We start from the raw sequence: 16,728 nt of genomic DNA on the forward strand, positions 1-16,728 counted from the left end.
AACAACGTCGTTTTGGGACGAAAATCATGGTATTTTTATAATTTTAATTTATTTCAGGATTATTATAATCTTTATAATTATAATTTTTTAATCTTTCAATTTCAAAACGACGTCATTTTGAAAGTAAATGCAGATAACTTATCTGCAGTTACTGCAGAAATATTTTTCTTTTTTTATATTTATCTCCCACCTTTCAAACTCTTCCCATGTTTTTATTTAAAAATATTTTATTTTTTTTCTCAAATCTCTTAAAACACATCCGAACTTAGAACCAAGATTTTACACTTAGAACAGTTCTTACATAATATATTATTTCGAAATTTTAATTTGAGACTTAAAAAATTTGCTAAGGCCGAGTTAATTTATTTACAAATTCTAATCAAATATTTCAAAACGGGTAGCATTATTGTTTTAGGTTTTCATTTCCACCGCATTCATCTTATGACATTAAGTATATGCTGCATTCCTAAAATCTGTTCTAATGTTCAAACTTATCTGATAAATGCAGTTAGTTATTCGTTAGAAAACTGATGCAAGTGTTCTGTTATGTTGCCTAGAGTTGCATAGTTGTTTTCTTTTGGATAAACCGATATATACATAAGAAATGTGCTTTAAGATGCTCAGAGTATTCCAATCTTAGTTTTGATGATGACAATGTCTTGATTCAGTTTGCAAATAAATATCATTTTGAGGTAAAACTGGTGAAAAGCACAATGAGTGGGCAAGTTATTAGTTTAACTTCCAATATCAATATATTTTACAATTTTTTTTAAAACTTGGTGACTCTAACCCGTCGTATGAGCTTATCGATAACGTGCTTAAGTGCCTGTTTGGATCATCTCTTTTTTAAGCTAGAAGCTGCTTATAAGCATAAGCTAAGCCAAACAGATTTTAGAAAAAGCTCTTATAACAAAAAGCTTTTTTTTATAATGAAGAAAAAAGCTAAAAACTAAAAGATACTGAGAGGAGCTTTTTTTAAGCTCTTATTTGTCTTTCTTAAATTGTGTGCTTTTTTCCAAAATGAAGAGTGATAAAGATAGAGAGAGAGATAATTTTCTTAAAATATGTGCTTTTAAGTAATTTTTAAATTAAATTTTTTATGTAATTTCCAAACAGCTTTTAGCTTATTTTTTTAAGCTCTTTTTTTTAACTTTAGCTTATAAGTAACTTTTAGCTTAAAAATAAGATGATCCAAACAGGCTCTAACGAGGATGGTGCACTGTGTAAGTACCAATTGGTATGTATGCAGTGTGTTCTTTTTATGTGTGCAGTGTGTTCTGCAGTTTGTCAGCTTGCAAAAATAACGAGGATCGTGCACCCATGTTTTTAAAGACTTGTTAATATTGTGATCTCAGCTTACTTTATAACTTTCTTTTATTTACTAATTTAGGTTTAAACCCATAAATAGCTGCTTTATGTAAGTACCAAATGGTATGTATTAATATCTATGATATTGGTTTCATGTATATAGGCCACGTCAATAATAAATTAGTAGTAGATACAAGAACAACCACAGCTTCATTGTTTCCGCTCTTTCTTTTCAGTCGTTTCAGTTATGAACACATTCTTGTAAAGCACAGGAATCTGTGTAATCTTGTGTTTGAAATAAGGGGTTTGAAGAATGATTCATCCCAAATCAAGGTACACCGGTGACTTATTGCAAAGAAAACAAAAATCTAGATAATATTGCTCCATGTTCTACTTCGATGCTATGAAAACTTCACTTTCGCAAACTGAGACTTAAATCTAATACTTACGTAGGCAAATTTCTCTCCACTCTTTCCTTTTTGCCATCGTAATAAATTTGGAACTTGCATGTGCACTTGCTAAAAAGAGGGAGACGGAGTTTTTCGAACTTGGCACAAACTGGTTCTAAAAGGACATCTATCGAACATGAAAAACGCTTACAGAAGTTCCACAACAAGTGCAGATGCACCGCCTCCTCCATTGCAAACGCCACCAACTCCGTATTTCCCATTTTTCTGCCTCAGTACCTGCAAGCAGTGACTATTAGACTAACCGATCAAAAAAGAACATCCAATATGATCAACATCAACATCAACAACACCTTTATTCCAAATGAATTGGGATCGGTGGTAGATGAACCCAAATAAAAAATACGAAAGGTTGAAAAAAGATAAAAATAAAAATAAAAATAAATAAATAAAATAGTAACTTTCCCCTATATATATATATATATATATAAATATAAATATAAAAGTGATAAAAGAAGGGAAAAAGAAGAGAGGGGGGAGATGAAGAGGAAAAAGGACTAAAAAAGGGACCATCTGAAACATAGGAATAACAACGGGTCTAACCCTCCACCATCCAATATGATAGAAGAAAGATATTGTACATGAACAGTTAGGAATTAGGATAAAAAGTTACTTAAATATCATATGATCACTTAAAAAAATCATATGCCTTTATGTTCTAATATTGACCATTCATGTAAGATCTAATAGTCAAGATTTGCTCCTCTTACTCTCATAACAAACCACTCCTCTCACTTGATTATCAAAATAATTCATTTAAAAATAAATAAAACAGAAATGATAAAATAGTAAAATAATTACATTACTATTATTGATGCCTTGGCACAACGGTTGGTGTTGTTGTTGCCATGTGACATGTGACCTAGAGACCGCGGGAAGCTTTATAGCACCAGGTAATTACATGTATTTTCAAATTATTAACTCTTTTGAGTAATTGAACATAACAAGTTTAAATAATTAAACAAAGAATTTAAGAGCTAAGCACTAAAAAAGACATTTTTTCTTCAAAGACAAAAAAGGTGGATTGCAAAATAATCAAAGTTATCAACTGAAACAAACATACCCCCAAAAGTGTCACCAGGATACGAGCGCCACTGCAACCAAGAGGATGTCCCAATGCTACAGCTCCACCATGTACATTTACTTTTTCCTGCAGAATAATAGTTACTTGAGTAAAAGAAATAAATGGAAGTTTAGAGCCATTAATGGTCACCATGAAGACAATTTGTGGATTATAGACAAATTTAACATGTTTCACACTGCAAAGAGGGGAAGGGGGCCTACAACAGCATGCAGTCCTCAAGACACTCTATCGGAAATAGTTTACTACACAGACATAAAAGAATTACAAGTTTCACATGACAAGGGACAAAACTTACCGGGTTAAGTTCAAGAAGTTTCTGATTTGCAAGAGCCACAACCTAAAGAAAGCAGAGTGAAGAATTAAAATTCATGCGGTCATAAATTGACAAACTACTACAATTAAATGTTTGGCCTGAAAGCCTACCGAAAAGGCTTCATTTATTTCATAAAAATCAATTTGTGAAGCTTCCAACCCTGCGTGGGCAATAGCTTTGGGAATGGCAAGGGCAGGAGCTGTAGTAAATAACTCTGGTTCCTGTACAGGTCAACCTCAAATGAGCATGAAGTCATAATAGTAATATACTCAACCCTACAAATAATGTGAATACCAATATGGTTTTTTCCATTTCTTATTTTTCATGGCCTAAAGGTGTATTTTATATTTAAATTATATCGTATGTACCTTAGCAGCATCAGCATACCCAGTCACTTTTGCAATAACTTGAAGCCCAAGCTTCAGTGCCTTTTCTCCACTCACCAAAACTAATGCAGCAGCTCCATCGCTGTCAGCAAGAGCATTTTCAATTTTATTAAAAACCAGGGCTCGTGCCAAACTAAGACTTACAGGAAATATAATGTCAGTTAGAAGCATTTGAGTGCCTAAACTAAAGAAAACTCAAGATTTAGCAGAGTGAAAACTTAAGGAAGCATATAATACATTAATAAGTCATGAATATAACTTTGTAATTGACTTCAAGGTTCAAACTGTAAATTCACTGAATCACTTGTGGCTCAAAGATGATATAGGCAAAAAATTGTTTGCCTGATGACATTCAGCTATCTATGCTTGCAAGTATGAGTGGAAGACTTACAAGTTGGGATACCTAACTATACTCCCCCATATGTCTATCTAAATATTGCTTGCAAAATGTATGATTGACCCATCACTCAAATTGACCAACTCCTCCAATTCAATATCACTAAATCAATTCCTGGTTGGCTTCTTTTCCCCACTAAATCACTCTTGTCTAAATGATAAGTTATAATTGAATCAGTCCAATGAATGGTACTGAAAACCATGTATTTTATAAAAAAAAATTTAACAAGAGCATCCAAATACAAACAGGGAAAAGTTGAATAAATTCTGACAATATATTAACCTTATGCTGGAAGCATTGCCAGCAGTAACAGAACCTCCATTCTCCTTGAAACTTGGTCGGAGTTTGCGTAACTTGCCAGCATCAAACTGGCATAGCAAAAGGAAAAGTATAACAATATATTAGTTTATATTTAAATGCACACGTACCGACAAAATTAATGATTATAGGTAACTTACTAGATTTGCAACTAGAAGTACCAAAGATATAAATGTTCTTTATGTGAAGAGAAAAAATTACAAACTCCAATCCCCACTCCTGATTGATTTCTCAGGTTAACAGACATGGAGGTATTTACAAAAGATATCATGCAATATCTATATTCGTATGCCTAGAAAACCTGTAATCTTTTAACAAATTTTTAATACTCAGGAAACTAAGAAAGATTACTTAATATGGATAAGAGGCTGTAGACGTGTACTTCATAGGCTCACCACATCTATACAAGAACAAGTATTACCATGGTTCAAGTTCTTTGGATGATTACCTTTCCTGGGCCTTCATCCTTATCAACAACTGTAGATGGTTTTCCCCTTCCACCAGAGACTTCAACTGGAACAATTTCCCATGTAAAGGCACCACTTTCTTGGGCAGCATTCGCACGTTCAAAACTCTGAATCGCGTAGTTATCCTGTGGAAAAGACAGAGATATCAGCAAAAATCTTTTATAATGATCCTGCCAAAACATTTCTGAACAGAAATTAATCCTAAAATACCTGGTCTTCTCTTGATATTGCATGGTTATCAGCACACAGTTCGGCACACACTCCCATGCCAACGTCCTTATAGACATCCCACAAACCATCTTTCAACATCCCATCGACAAGTGAATCATGTCCAAGGCGGGATCCTTTCCTGAACTTTTAGTATTGAATCAGTTTCTTTGAACACAGGAACTAAGCTTAAAAAATATGTCAAATAAAAGGCATTGTTGACCTTGCTTCTGCCAGGTACTTAGGTACATTAGACATGCTTTCCAAACCACCAGCCACAACAACATCATTTATGCCTAACTGAATACTCTGTGCCGCAAGCATTGTCGCTGCAATAACCAGAAGAAGTTAGAATTCTTTTTATTATAACTTACAAAGAAAGAAATGGAATTCCTTTTATTAAAAATTACACACCCTTCATTCCCGATGCACAAACTTTGTTAACAGTAGTGCAGACTACTGAGTTGGGTAGTCCTGCACCTAGAGCAGCTTGTCTGGCAGGAGCTTGCCCCAAATTAGCACTAAGAACATTCCCAAAATATACTTCTTCCACAAGCGATGGATCAACATTGGCCCTTTTAAGAGCAGCTACATATCAATGAAAAAAGATGTGAACATATCTTCAATAAGTTTCAAATGCAATGCAATAAGCCCTGATACAGATTTCCTTAGTTACCTTGAATAGCTATAGAGCCTAGCTTGGTTGCAGATAAAGAAGACAGAGTACCAAGAAACCCACCCATTGGTGTACGGGCAACGCCGACAATGCAAACATCTATAGAAAACAAACAGATCAGATCAACTAAACCAAAAGGCGTCCAGTATTTGAGAGCTTGGAAGATAAGAAAATCAATGTTTCATTTTTTTTCTTCTTTATAATTGTGCCAGATGGATGAAATGAACAACTATACCAAATAATACTCTAAAAGATTAAATGAATCAAATAAAGGCTATATAAACACAGCAATACTCCAATGTACTTTATAGTGTATATATGTAAGCTAAAAAGTTTGATGAATGACCTCTAGGCTTTATAGAATCTGAAGATGCTTCTGCTACCGGAGCCATTGATAGATGAAAATGGAATCTGTAATCCAAAACAAAAAATATGGACGTAAGAAGATTTAATTAACAAGTAACACATATAATCTCAGAGAACTAACTTCATGTATGAGTGATTATACGAAACAGCAATAGTTATCATTGGCCTCACATACACGGGCATACATTTAACATTCGGGATTCTTGTCTTACACTACACAACGTTGACACTACACAATGTTGTATTAGTCCAATTTCTTCAATAAAATGGGAGGAACAATGTGAGAATGTATCAAATTTATTGGAAGTGCAACAAAACTATCACAACTTTTTTTTACCTAGTCTTCCTTTCCTTTTTTGGCATATTATTAGTTAGGAAAAACCAAACCAAAAAATATATAGTTAAGAAATCCAACAGAAAAGAATAGATATACTGTAAATTTGTTGAATTATGAACCAGAAAGTAGAAAGTCCTCAATCCAAAAACACAAACTACAAATAGTGTTATTAATAGAATTTAACTACAATTTGTAAAAACTCAAATGTGGTTGTTTGATAAGTCAAAGTGGCGAAGATTACTTTTCCATCCAACGGTTAATAACAATTTCAATTCAAAAAATTATGGCTATCAAGTATTTTCCATTAACTACATATTCTTCTACCTCTACTCAAACAAAGCCAAAACATATGGAGGCAGAATAAAACGATAGCGCTATTTGATCTTAAAAAATATTTAGTCATTCAGAAATTCAAAATAAAAAAATAAAAAAATCAGTGTGAGATTGTTGTCTCTTCCTCCTTCGTTCTTTCTCACATAATTAAGAGAATAATACAATACTTTATACTTGTGAGTTGTCTTATTTTTCTATGTAAGAAAACAAGATGCAATGAGCAGGCAATACGACAAGTGACGATCAGATAAATAAGGAAAGAATAAAGATCTAACAGAGAAATAGAAATAATAAATGATCAAACAGATAACTATTAATGCAACAAATATCATATTCATGTCGTCTCAAGCGAAATACAGATCTGATGTAATTTGAGCTAAGAAGCTTACGAGGAACAGTCGATGAGAGAGAGAGAGAGAGAGAGAGACGGTTACCTTAGCGGTGTTTAATTGTTGAAGAGGCAAAGAGAAAGAGAAAGAGAAAGCGAGGGAAGGGTGAAGAGTGAAGAGTGAAGAAGCATGTCTGATCTGACCGTTTATGTATTGCCAGGTGGGACAAACCACGAGTTACACGCACCCTTCTTTTAAGGCAACGGAATCCTTCAATTTGTTAAACGGAATCAACATCAAACATTTCTGAGTTTCCAAAGTTTTTGTACGGAATGATATTTATAAAGGGAAATCATTATCTCCTTCTACATGAGATAATGAAATTTTTCCTACACAAATTCGTTTTCCGTGCCAATTAATTTTTTTTTCTTTTTTAATTTAAAATGTGGGACCCACATTTAACTTATCTCTACTTTTTTTCTCTCGTACTATCCTACAACATATGCACCCATTTATAAAAGGCAAAATCATTTCTGCCACTTCCTGAAGACAATTTGCGCACCGGAGACACATATTTAATAGGATATGAGTTGAATTCTGATAATTTTTTTTTTAAAAAAAAAATTAGTGGATCCCTTTTTTGTTTCTAACCTTGCTATAGAAAAATCAAATCCTTTATAAAAATGAAAAAATATTTATCTTTTTACAAAAGGTTATTTTAGTTAAAAATAAATTTTTTATTTAAAATTTAAATTTAAAAAATCACCCACTATTCACCCACTTTTTTTCATAATTTTTGTTGTTTATTTTTTTTCTTTCATTTAAAATGACACAATTCTACGTTCTTTAAAAGAATAAATATCAAATCCTATAAAAATTTATTCTATTTCTTTTCATTTTTTTGGCTGAAATAATTATATTCATTTCAATTTAATAGGTATTCTATAAGGTTGATAATGTTTTGCACTTTTTATTATCTAAATTGTTTGTAATTTTATGTACAAACAGACGGTGGAGAGCAAGGCCAACTGGTTTTGTGTGGGGGTAAATTGCAAAAAGACAAATGACATAATTAAATGTAGGATGGGTTGCATGCGATGCACACTAATTGTTTTTAATTTTTCATATACAGCAACACCAAGTCACCAACACGTGAAGCGTCTGCGCCACCAACTACTCAACTATGGAAATTGGACAAAAATGTGTCAAGGCAAAAACATTTTTTAATTGTTTAAATCACCCTAATCGTGTAAATCCTACACAACGGACGGTGGATTGTAAGAAGAATAATGTTTAGCTTATTCCTTGCGCATGAACGAGGGAATTATTATTTTTATTAATTGGCAATAATCTTTATCATTTATTTATAGAAAATAATTATTTTTCTTTGAATCAACCGAGTACATAATTGGACCATACCGTATTTGGTTGGGTCTGTGAGACTCACCTACCCTGAATCCGAACCCACTCAGCCCTATTTCAATCCCAGTAGATTTTTTTTTTCTCCTTTTGGGAAAAATTATGTGTTCACAGTGACTCCATTTGGTATCTGCCAAATGCGTGACGAAGACACAACAATTCATCTTTGATCATGGCGGAGGCACACCCCTCAAACTCGAGGACTACATTGTTTTGAAGGGCAATAAAAGGTTGCACACAAGTTTATCCTTACCCTAATAGTTTGTCATTAAATTAGTTTATCTTTATCTTAATTATTTGAAATTAAAATCATTGAACACCTACAAAAAAAGAAGTGGTGGAAAATAATTTTGAAGGCCTTATAAACCTCACATTAGTAGCTCATACAATCAATGTGGGACTAATTCCACTACAAAGAAAGTGAGAGGTCCACTACAAAGAAAGTGGGAGGCGGTGAGATTTCGAACGTTCTGATACCATGTTAAGAACCTTGAGGTCACCTCCCCAGAAGCTAGCTCAAAGGGTAAGACCTTATAAATTTCACATTAATTGCCCGTACAACCAATACCAATGTGGGACTATATTTCTCAACAAATTTAAGTCTCTTCCTTAATGTCTCAATGTAATCTCTTTAATTCTCTCCCCCACCCCCCATCTCTCTCTCTAAAGTCTTCTCTATCTCCAATTTCTCTTCGTTTTTCTAATTTCGTTCCTTACGTATCCGTACTAGGGAACCAGGGAGATTGAGGTTAAAACGAGGATGAGAAAGAGATGCTTTATCAGACAGTGTTTCTCAACCGAGAATTTGTAAGCAAGTGTAGGTAGGCTCACGGCGTACAATATGCTTTTCTACTTACAAACTATGATATTTTCTTTATTTTGAAGCCATAAAATGTATAGTAGTTTCATCTGCCTCCAATCCTGTTTCTGTATAACTCGTATAGCTTGTTATGCTTGCGTAAAAAAATTGAACGTTTACAAGTAAGAAAATGGAGATCAACACAACTTTGTATAGGTTTGAAAGAATTGAATTTTTTGGTAACCAATTATATCATTTTCTCAAACTTATCAAGCTTCTTTACCCTTTGCATGGACCTGACAAATAGTGTCATAAAAAGACCTGCATATTGCAAAGCTGCACCTATCAGCCACAAGAATAAACTTGCACATGGTTGCACAATAACTTGAGAAAAGCTTTGAAATATAAAAGTCACCTGCACCAACGAAAGATCCATTCGCTATAGCTTCATTGCCTTGGCTACTCAAAGTGAAGCCAAGATTTAGCAAGGTTCCTCCTAATACCGTGTACATAGTAGCCATTTGTAAAATTGTTGCTTTCCGAGCAGCTCTTTCAGACTAGCAAATCAAGTTAAATAGTTTCAAATAAAAAAAGTAAGTTAAAGAATGATTATGTGAAGAAAAACACTTGATTATACGGCATATACTATGTGAAGAAAAATAAACAAACTGACCTCGAGCACTCGGACTCGTAGTTTTAGATCCCCTGCCTCAAGTTGCTTTGTGAACTCTTCTATTCTTTGAACTCTGTATGGCATTGACATGGTATAGGTTCTCGCCTAAAAATATTCCACAAGCGTTATCAATTTAAGTGGATGCATAACGCCATAGAAAATGCTTCACATCACAAGAGATTTTTCTATTGTCCAAGAAAAATGAATCCTCTCATGTATAATTTCACATGATCAGATTATGTAAAAGGTTTTTAACCGAAGATAACCTTTCACGTGATCTGGTTATGTGAAATCATACATGAGAGGATACATTTTCACTATAAAAAGACATCAATGGAACAAAAAGCTAAAATGGTAGTTCAGGTTAGATGTGGTACATCATCTGCTTGCTTCCTTATTTCCTCCACGAGTTGTGGTCCAGTGCGTTGCTTTTGCCTTATATCTAGAAGTTCCTGTAACGTAGTAAAGAGTATGAGCAGAACATTGTATTTTAATGCAGTATGAGAACAATAATCATTCATGGACAACCAGAAGTCTGAACCTGCGCATAGGGTGCAGCAACCTTAGCAAAGGAAAAATCTGGATTGAGTGTGTAACTTATGCCTGTCAGAAAAATAAAAAAGTAAAAACAATTAAATAATAGATAATGAAGAAATAAAAAGCACTGATTAAAAAATATCCTTTTGCTATTGATCCACTAAATAGGTTAAACTTTTCCAGTAAAGGAAGGGGTTACCATCTTATAATGCGCATACTAATGTGAAATTAATTATACACATTGGACCATGTTTAAAATTTCTGTAAGAATGACAATCAGAAGAGGGAGAGCAGGAGGAAATGGAAGATGCACACCTTCAAGTGTTGAAAACGCCCTGAGAACAAAGGTGAAGGTGGATGGAAAACGGAATGGCTGGTCTTGTGCTATTGCAAATAAATCCTACCACAGAAAGCACTCAAAATAATAAATTGTAGACTATAGATTCTCTATATAATTTTGAATAACCAAGTAAAAACAATGATTTTCCATCTTCAGCTTATCATCAGTCACAATGAAACAATCACCCAAAATATCATGAAAGCAGCTAAGAATTCATTGATTCAATATAACTATGCTCACATACCTCCCCAATTGCAGAAAAGGTCTGCTGCTGATCTGGTGTCTGGCTTAGCAGATTGTCCAAGAAATACTGTACAGATCTCCTTACCTGGAAGCCGAATTTAGTCATTTATAAACTCATGACACAAAACATAATATTTGAACTTTTAACTAACCATCTTATATAAGAGTAGTAGAGAAACAGGTAGATCACATTCTTACCGCTGACAGGTCCCCAGTAGGTTGGAGTGCTCCAAGGTCTATAAGGCATTGCATAACCTGCATCATTGTTTCTTGTAAGTTTAAATAAATGAGAAAGAGGGGTCCTGAAGTTGATCAGTTCAAGTTCTGAGCAACATTAAATTCCCATTTTCTGAAGATAAATTTTGGTTAGCTGGACAGAAATTTGCAATTGTAATTGTACTGAAAGCCATATTGTCATTTTGTTTGCTCGAGTTAATTGAGGCAAAATCAGCTATAAAAAATGGATATCGATTACACACTTATCAATATAGCTTATCATGATATCAGGTTATGATTTCTTGTTAGTAAAAGACAATGTCCTAAATTTAAATGATCCAGGGGTAGGAGAAATCAAGACCTTCTTTGCATCCTTTTCATAAACAGCATAGAAAAGTTCAAGTAGTCTCTCTCGGGTAAAAGATTTGATCTCCCCCATCATGCCAAAGTCATAATAAATAATTGCTTCATCCACATCAATAGCAAGATTTCCAGGATGAGGATCAGCATGAAAGAAACCTGTTCTCAATATCTGTAAGACCAAAGAAAAAATAATTGATAATTTATTAACTCCAATTTTTTTTTTTACTAACATCTATCATCAAGTGACAATTTCTTCTTCTTCTTCTTTTTTTTTTTTTTGGGTTTCAACACCAGGTATTACTATCAGATCGAGTTTTGGAGAGAAACAAGGTCGTGCACCTGAATCAAGTACGCTTCAATAGCACGTGATGAGATCCGTAATATATCATAACCACTCGAAGTTAATGTATCCACCTGATTTATTTTGATACCTATCCCAGTAGTGAAATCAAAGTAAAGAGCAGTTAAAAAAACAAAAGTTCTCTGGCATAATGCCATATAACATATCACTTTGAAGAAAGAAAATTATTGGCTCCCACTTGTACAGGAAAAAAAAGGAGAAACACGGCATATGCACTAGTGAAGATGAAAACCTGGTACATACTCCAAGGTCAACGCCTTTGTTGCAGTATAATCCCAATACACCAGCTACAGTGGAGGAAAAGAAGATGTGGTCAAAATTAAAAAATTTCATTAGACTTTGGAAATTTATATAGACTACACAATAGGCTTGTAGTGTTGCACCAAGAAACATACAGGTACTCGAACCCACTTTATGTTTCTAAAATCTCGGCGGAACCTGTCAGCATTCTTTCCTTCATTTATGTAATCAATTTCTTGATACAAAATACTGCAAAGAAGCATGTGCAATACAATATAAATTATATAAGGCATTAGAAAATAATGTAATGAAGAGAAGGTGAAATGGTAGCAACATAATTTACAATATGCTTTAGTTATACTTCATGAAATCTCGTTAACGATTTACTTCCATTCTTATCACTTACGTTGCACATTCTTCATATATTCCGATCCAGTCTCTAGTTGGACCACCTAGAGCTTCACTTCTCTGAAAATACTCTGCAATCAACTTTAAGTTTCCTGGACAGAACAAGCAAACTTGTGAGAGTAACAAACAGAACAATTCACCAAAATTAGTAGTCTTAAAACTCTATGCTGCTATACATAAATACCCTTCTTTCGATTAGAGTTTCAAGAAATAAAGCAGTCTGTGGAAAAATACACAGGGGGAGAGTGGCAGCAAATGGAATCAAACTCTCTGGTACCAAATGGTGAGGTTTCATCCTTGCCTCACCATGCTTCAAGCCCATATTCCTATGTTGAGGTGTTTAAAGTAAAACCTCTTCCTAAGCTTGCACCTAACAATCTAGGCTCTTGGATTCATTAGTACTTGGCAGTTGGCCAAATCTACTTAATCCAAATCACAAGGTGTTGCTAATAGCACAAACAAAATGAGCACAACTTACGCAAATCAATGTCAAAAAGCTTCTTCAGACCAGGCCTTTGAACTTTGACAACTACTTTCTCTCCATTATGCAGAATAGCACGATGAACCTACAAGCAGGGTTCCCCAAAATTGATGTTCATACATTAAGACCATTAGTAGTTAATATCTATACATTAAGATCATTAGCATAATTACAAGAAGAAGCGAGAAACGTTCAAGTGTGTGTTAATGATGGAGTAAGCAATAGAGAAAGGCATTAAGCTATTATTATGCTACATCTCACTTTGTGTTATATTTATCAAATTTCACTTTTCGAATAAACCCACAAGTTTCTAACAATAGAAGTGAAGGACAGTAGGTAAAGATTCAGTGCAAAAAAATATAATGAATTGCTAGGGCATGATTCAAACACCTGACCAAGACTAGCAGCAGCAATTGGCCTATCTTCAAACTCCTTATATAATATGTTAATGGGAGCTCCCAATTCACTCTCAATGAAGCCTCTTGCTTTCTTTGGAGAGAAAGCAGGAACCTTGTCCTGAAAAATGTTACATTACGAATTACTTAGATTAACATATAAAATCTGACATCAAAATTTAGCATTCTATGTTAAGGAATCTCTCCAATGAAGAGCCTGAAAATATTGAAAAATTGAAATCTGCAAAAAAAAATACCTGCAATTTTGCGAGCTCATCCACAAATTCACGGGGAAATAGATCCGACCTTGTTGATGATAACTGTCCAAGTTTAATGAACGTTGGACCAAGCTGTAATACACTCTCCCTTAGCCATGAGGCAGTTTTCTTCCTTCTGTTCTTCTGAATAAAATGTTAAAACAATTCAGGTCAGAAAAGCACAAACACAAGAAACTTAACAAATTAAATTAAGGGAAAACTTTTTCTCATATTTCATGAGAATTCAACTCTCATGTTAGTGACCCTTCGATTTGCGTGTAAAGTTTTTTTTTTTTTTTAATAAATATGGTATCCACCACTAATTGAGTCACAACATGAGAATTGAATTCTGAGTGCTGCAGAAAACTTTAAGAGGCTTTCTACCAGCAGAGATAAAAAGTCATCATGAAAGAGAGTGTTTTTGCCAACAAAAGAACTTTCAGAACCTACTTGCTTTTCTTCTGTGAGGCCTCCCACATATGCCCATTTTGCATTGTCCAATAGAACCCGAATACGTAAAGAAATAACAAAAGACCAAATATCAATAGTCCTCTGCCAGGAATTGTAATTTTCATTGGCCCAACTGAAACCTTCATCTGAGGGTAAAACTTTTAGCTCCTCCAACGGGGGAAGTTCTTTAGAGGTTCTAGATTTCACTGTCTTTGTAGAAGCTGGGGTGGAATCTCTTCTTACTAGACTTGCTCCATTAACAGCTTGCTTTGAAGTTGAACCATTCACTGTCTCCACCTTATTCGCTGACATTGTCTTTCTTTTCACTAGCTCATTTGCCGGTACCATTTTAACAGCTTTACCATTTGTACCATACTTCGAAGCAGGCAATTCTGTCTGTCTCATTTCCACGAGGAACCTATGAAATCGATTATTCCGTGATGGATCACATGTTGTCCTTTTATTCTTTGACAATTTATGAACTGAAATTGAGCCTGAAAAACTGAGATTGTCTAGCGTTCTTCTTTGGTTTGTCAAGTTCATATGGTGACAATAACAACCATGCAAAGCCATTGTTACTGCCGTCTAAGATGAAGATACCTTAAAAGAAACATCAGAATAAAAAGTAAGAAAAAGAAATGACAAAAGCTGAGTCAGTTGTAAACTCTACTGAGAAATTCAATGAACATAATTTGGAATATCCAAACAACAAACCTAAAAGGAGATGAATTCCATATCAGATAATTTGTCCCATATATCAAACATAAATAAGTAAAAGCAAATCATATGGCCAGTTAATTAAGCTTAGAGTTATTATCAGTTATTTCATAAAAGAATATCAATGACCAGTAGCAATTAATAATCATTTGGAAAAACGAAAGACAATAATATTGTATAAAATCAATACAGCAAGTGATATTCATTTAGACTTGAACAAATTTGTTGAGCAATTTAAAGCAACTAGAATCAAAACAGACTTAGTAAACCTTAGCAACAAACCTCAGGTTTCTAAATTGAACCAGACTTTATCATTTGCCTAGTAACCAAAAACCAGACTGAACAAGAGATTTCAAAATTGAAGAAGGTTGAAAGTTGAATGTTGCTATATACGTGGCCAGAAGCAGAACAGGAATAATAGAGAGGTACTAGGTTGTTGTTGCTTCTGAGTTTCAAATTTAGCGGTATGATATTTTCTTCAATTTCGGTGTTAACGACAAAACGGAAGGTGGGGTCTTTAACTACAATCACCGCCACTCACTGGCTTTGTTGCGTGGAAGACTCTTATACATTTGCCTTTTTCCTCTCTTTGCCACTCCTGTCAAATAAAAATGTATTAAATATCCATATTAATCTTTTAAATAAAAAAATAATAATGCGAAGGATTATCATATTAGTTTTTAATCAGAATAATTTTTATATTAATTTATTAAAAATTAAAAACATTATTACATTAGATATATATTTTTTTATAAAAAAGGCTAATGTGATAATATTTAAATCTGTAGACTGAGAAATTGTGAGTTTATTCAAATTAAAAATTCTTACCATATACGATTTTACTTTTTCAAATATTGAATAAACTAGGAATGAAAACGAAAACAATTTTCCATTCAAAAGGAGCTATATATTTTTTGGTTTGGTTTGGTGTTTGTGATTTTAAATGATGTAAGTTATATTATTTTAGAAGAGAGATAGACACAAAAAATAAAAATCATGAAAGAAAAATTAGGTGGTTTTTTCTTAATTTAAATTTTAAATTAAATTTTTTTATTTTGTGTCTATCTCTTTTAAAATGACATAACTTTATGTCATTTGAAATGACAAACACTTCTTTCTATATTTTTTTTTTAAAACGAACAGAAAATTTTATTATATTCCCTCGGTGCAAAACGACGAAACTTTATTTGGTGATTTTTTTTTCCTATCATCTTTTGTTTCACTTTTTAAGTAAAGAAATTTAAAAATAAAGATTATTTCTCTCTTTTTGTAATGATACTTGCAGGTTATTTTTTGACCCTAAAAAATTGCAATTTAAGGATGCTTCCTTTTAAGCTTCCGCAAATTGTGCTGAATAATCTACTTTTGTCTTTAAAACAAAAAATAAACAAACATGTTACAGTTTCATACCTTCAAAATAAAGAGGGATATTTTAAATTTATTTTATAGTATATATGAATATTTTATCAGAAAAACTCAAATGATATAAATATTAAAATACTATTTATTTAAAATATATCGTCATGATTTTTTTGTTAAAATCTATAATCAATTTTCTTAAGTAAGCATGGCACTAATGTTTTGTAAAGAATAATAAGCTAATGAATAAGGGCTTTTTCAATATTTTTAGGGTTCGTTTTTTCTGTAGTTAGTGCAGATAAGTTATCTGCAGTAAGTCTCATACGACGTCGTTTGAGACAAAAATTATGGTATTTTTGTAATTTTAATTTATTCAGAATTATAATAGTCTTTATATTTATAACTTTTTAAGATTTCAATACCAAAACGACGTCGTTTTGGGAATAAATACAGATAATTTATCTACAATAACTGCAGAAACA

The 16,728-nt window shown here is 33.2% G+C and overlaps 2 protein-coding genes across 2 annotated transcripts; both read right to left on the minus strand.

Moving 5' to 3' along the window:
* Window positions 1-1,511: 1,511 nt before the first annotated feature.
* Window positions 1,512-7,177, minus strand: LOC133290042 (acetyl-CoA acetyltransferase 2). Its single transcript, XM_061488088.1, has 13 exons — window positions 7,094-7,177; window positions 5,970-6,034; window positions 5,624-5,722; window positions 5,362-5,535; window positions 5,171-5,276; window positions 4,951-5,089; window positions 4,722-4,865; window positions 4,238-4,323; window positions 3,541-3,640; window positions 3,283-3,393; window positions 3,155-3,196; window positions 2,839-2,925; window positions 1,512-1,994 (listed from the first exon to the last, which is right to left on the minus strand). The coding sequence occupies exons 2-13, from the start codon at window positions 6,013-6,015 to the stop codon at window positions 1,905-1,907; spliced, it is 1,224 nt and encodes a 407-aa protein (XP_061344072.1). The 5' UTR covers window positions 6,016-6,034; window positions 7,094-7,177; the 3' UTR covers window positions 1,512-1,904.
* A 2,118-nt stretch (window positions 7,178-9,295) lies between these two features.
* LOC133290069 (protein ACTIVITY OF BC1 COMPLEX KINASE 7, chloroplastic-like) lies at window positions 9,296-15,256 on the minus strand. Its single transcript, XM_061488125.1, has 18 exons — window positions 15,170-15,256; window positions 14,171-14,770; window positions 13,721-13,864; window positions 13,459-13,584; window positions 13,066-13,153; window positions 12,586-12,679; window positions 12,335-12,428; window positions 12,172-12,226; window positions 11,918-12,009; window positions 11,577-11,747; window positions 11,198-11,254; window positions 11,001-11,084; window positions 10,732-10,816; window positions 10,421-10,482; window positions 10,257-10,331; window positions 9,880-9,984; window positions 9,622-9,763; window positions 9,296-9,527 (listed from the first exon to the last, which is right to left on the minus strand). Exons 2-18 carry the CDS (start codon window positions 14,741-14,743, stop codon window positions 9,454-9,456), a joined length of 2,121 nt encoding a protein of 706 aa, XP_061344109.1. The 5' UTR covers window positions 14,744-14,770; window positions 15,170-15,256; the 3' UTR covers window positions 9,296-9,453.
* Window positions 15,257-16,728: the final 1,472 nt, after the last annotated feature.

This window comes from Gastrolobium bilobum, unplaced genomic scaffold (assembly GCF_033153095.1).
Source record: "Gastrolobium bilobum isolate Gb01-03AN ecotype WA unplaced genomic scaffold, APGP_CSIRO_Gbil_v1 utg7782, whole genome shotgun sequence".
NCBI classification, from domain to species: Eukaryota; Viridiplantae; Streptophyta; class Magnoliopsida; order Fabales; family Fabaceae; genus Gastrolobium; species Gastrolobium bilobum.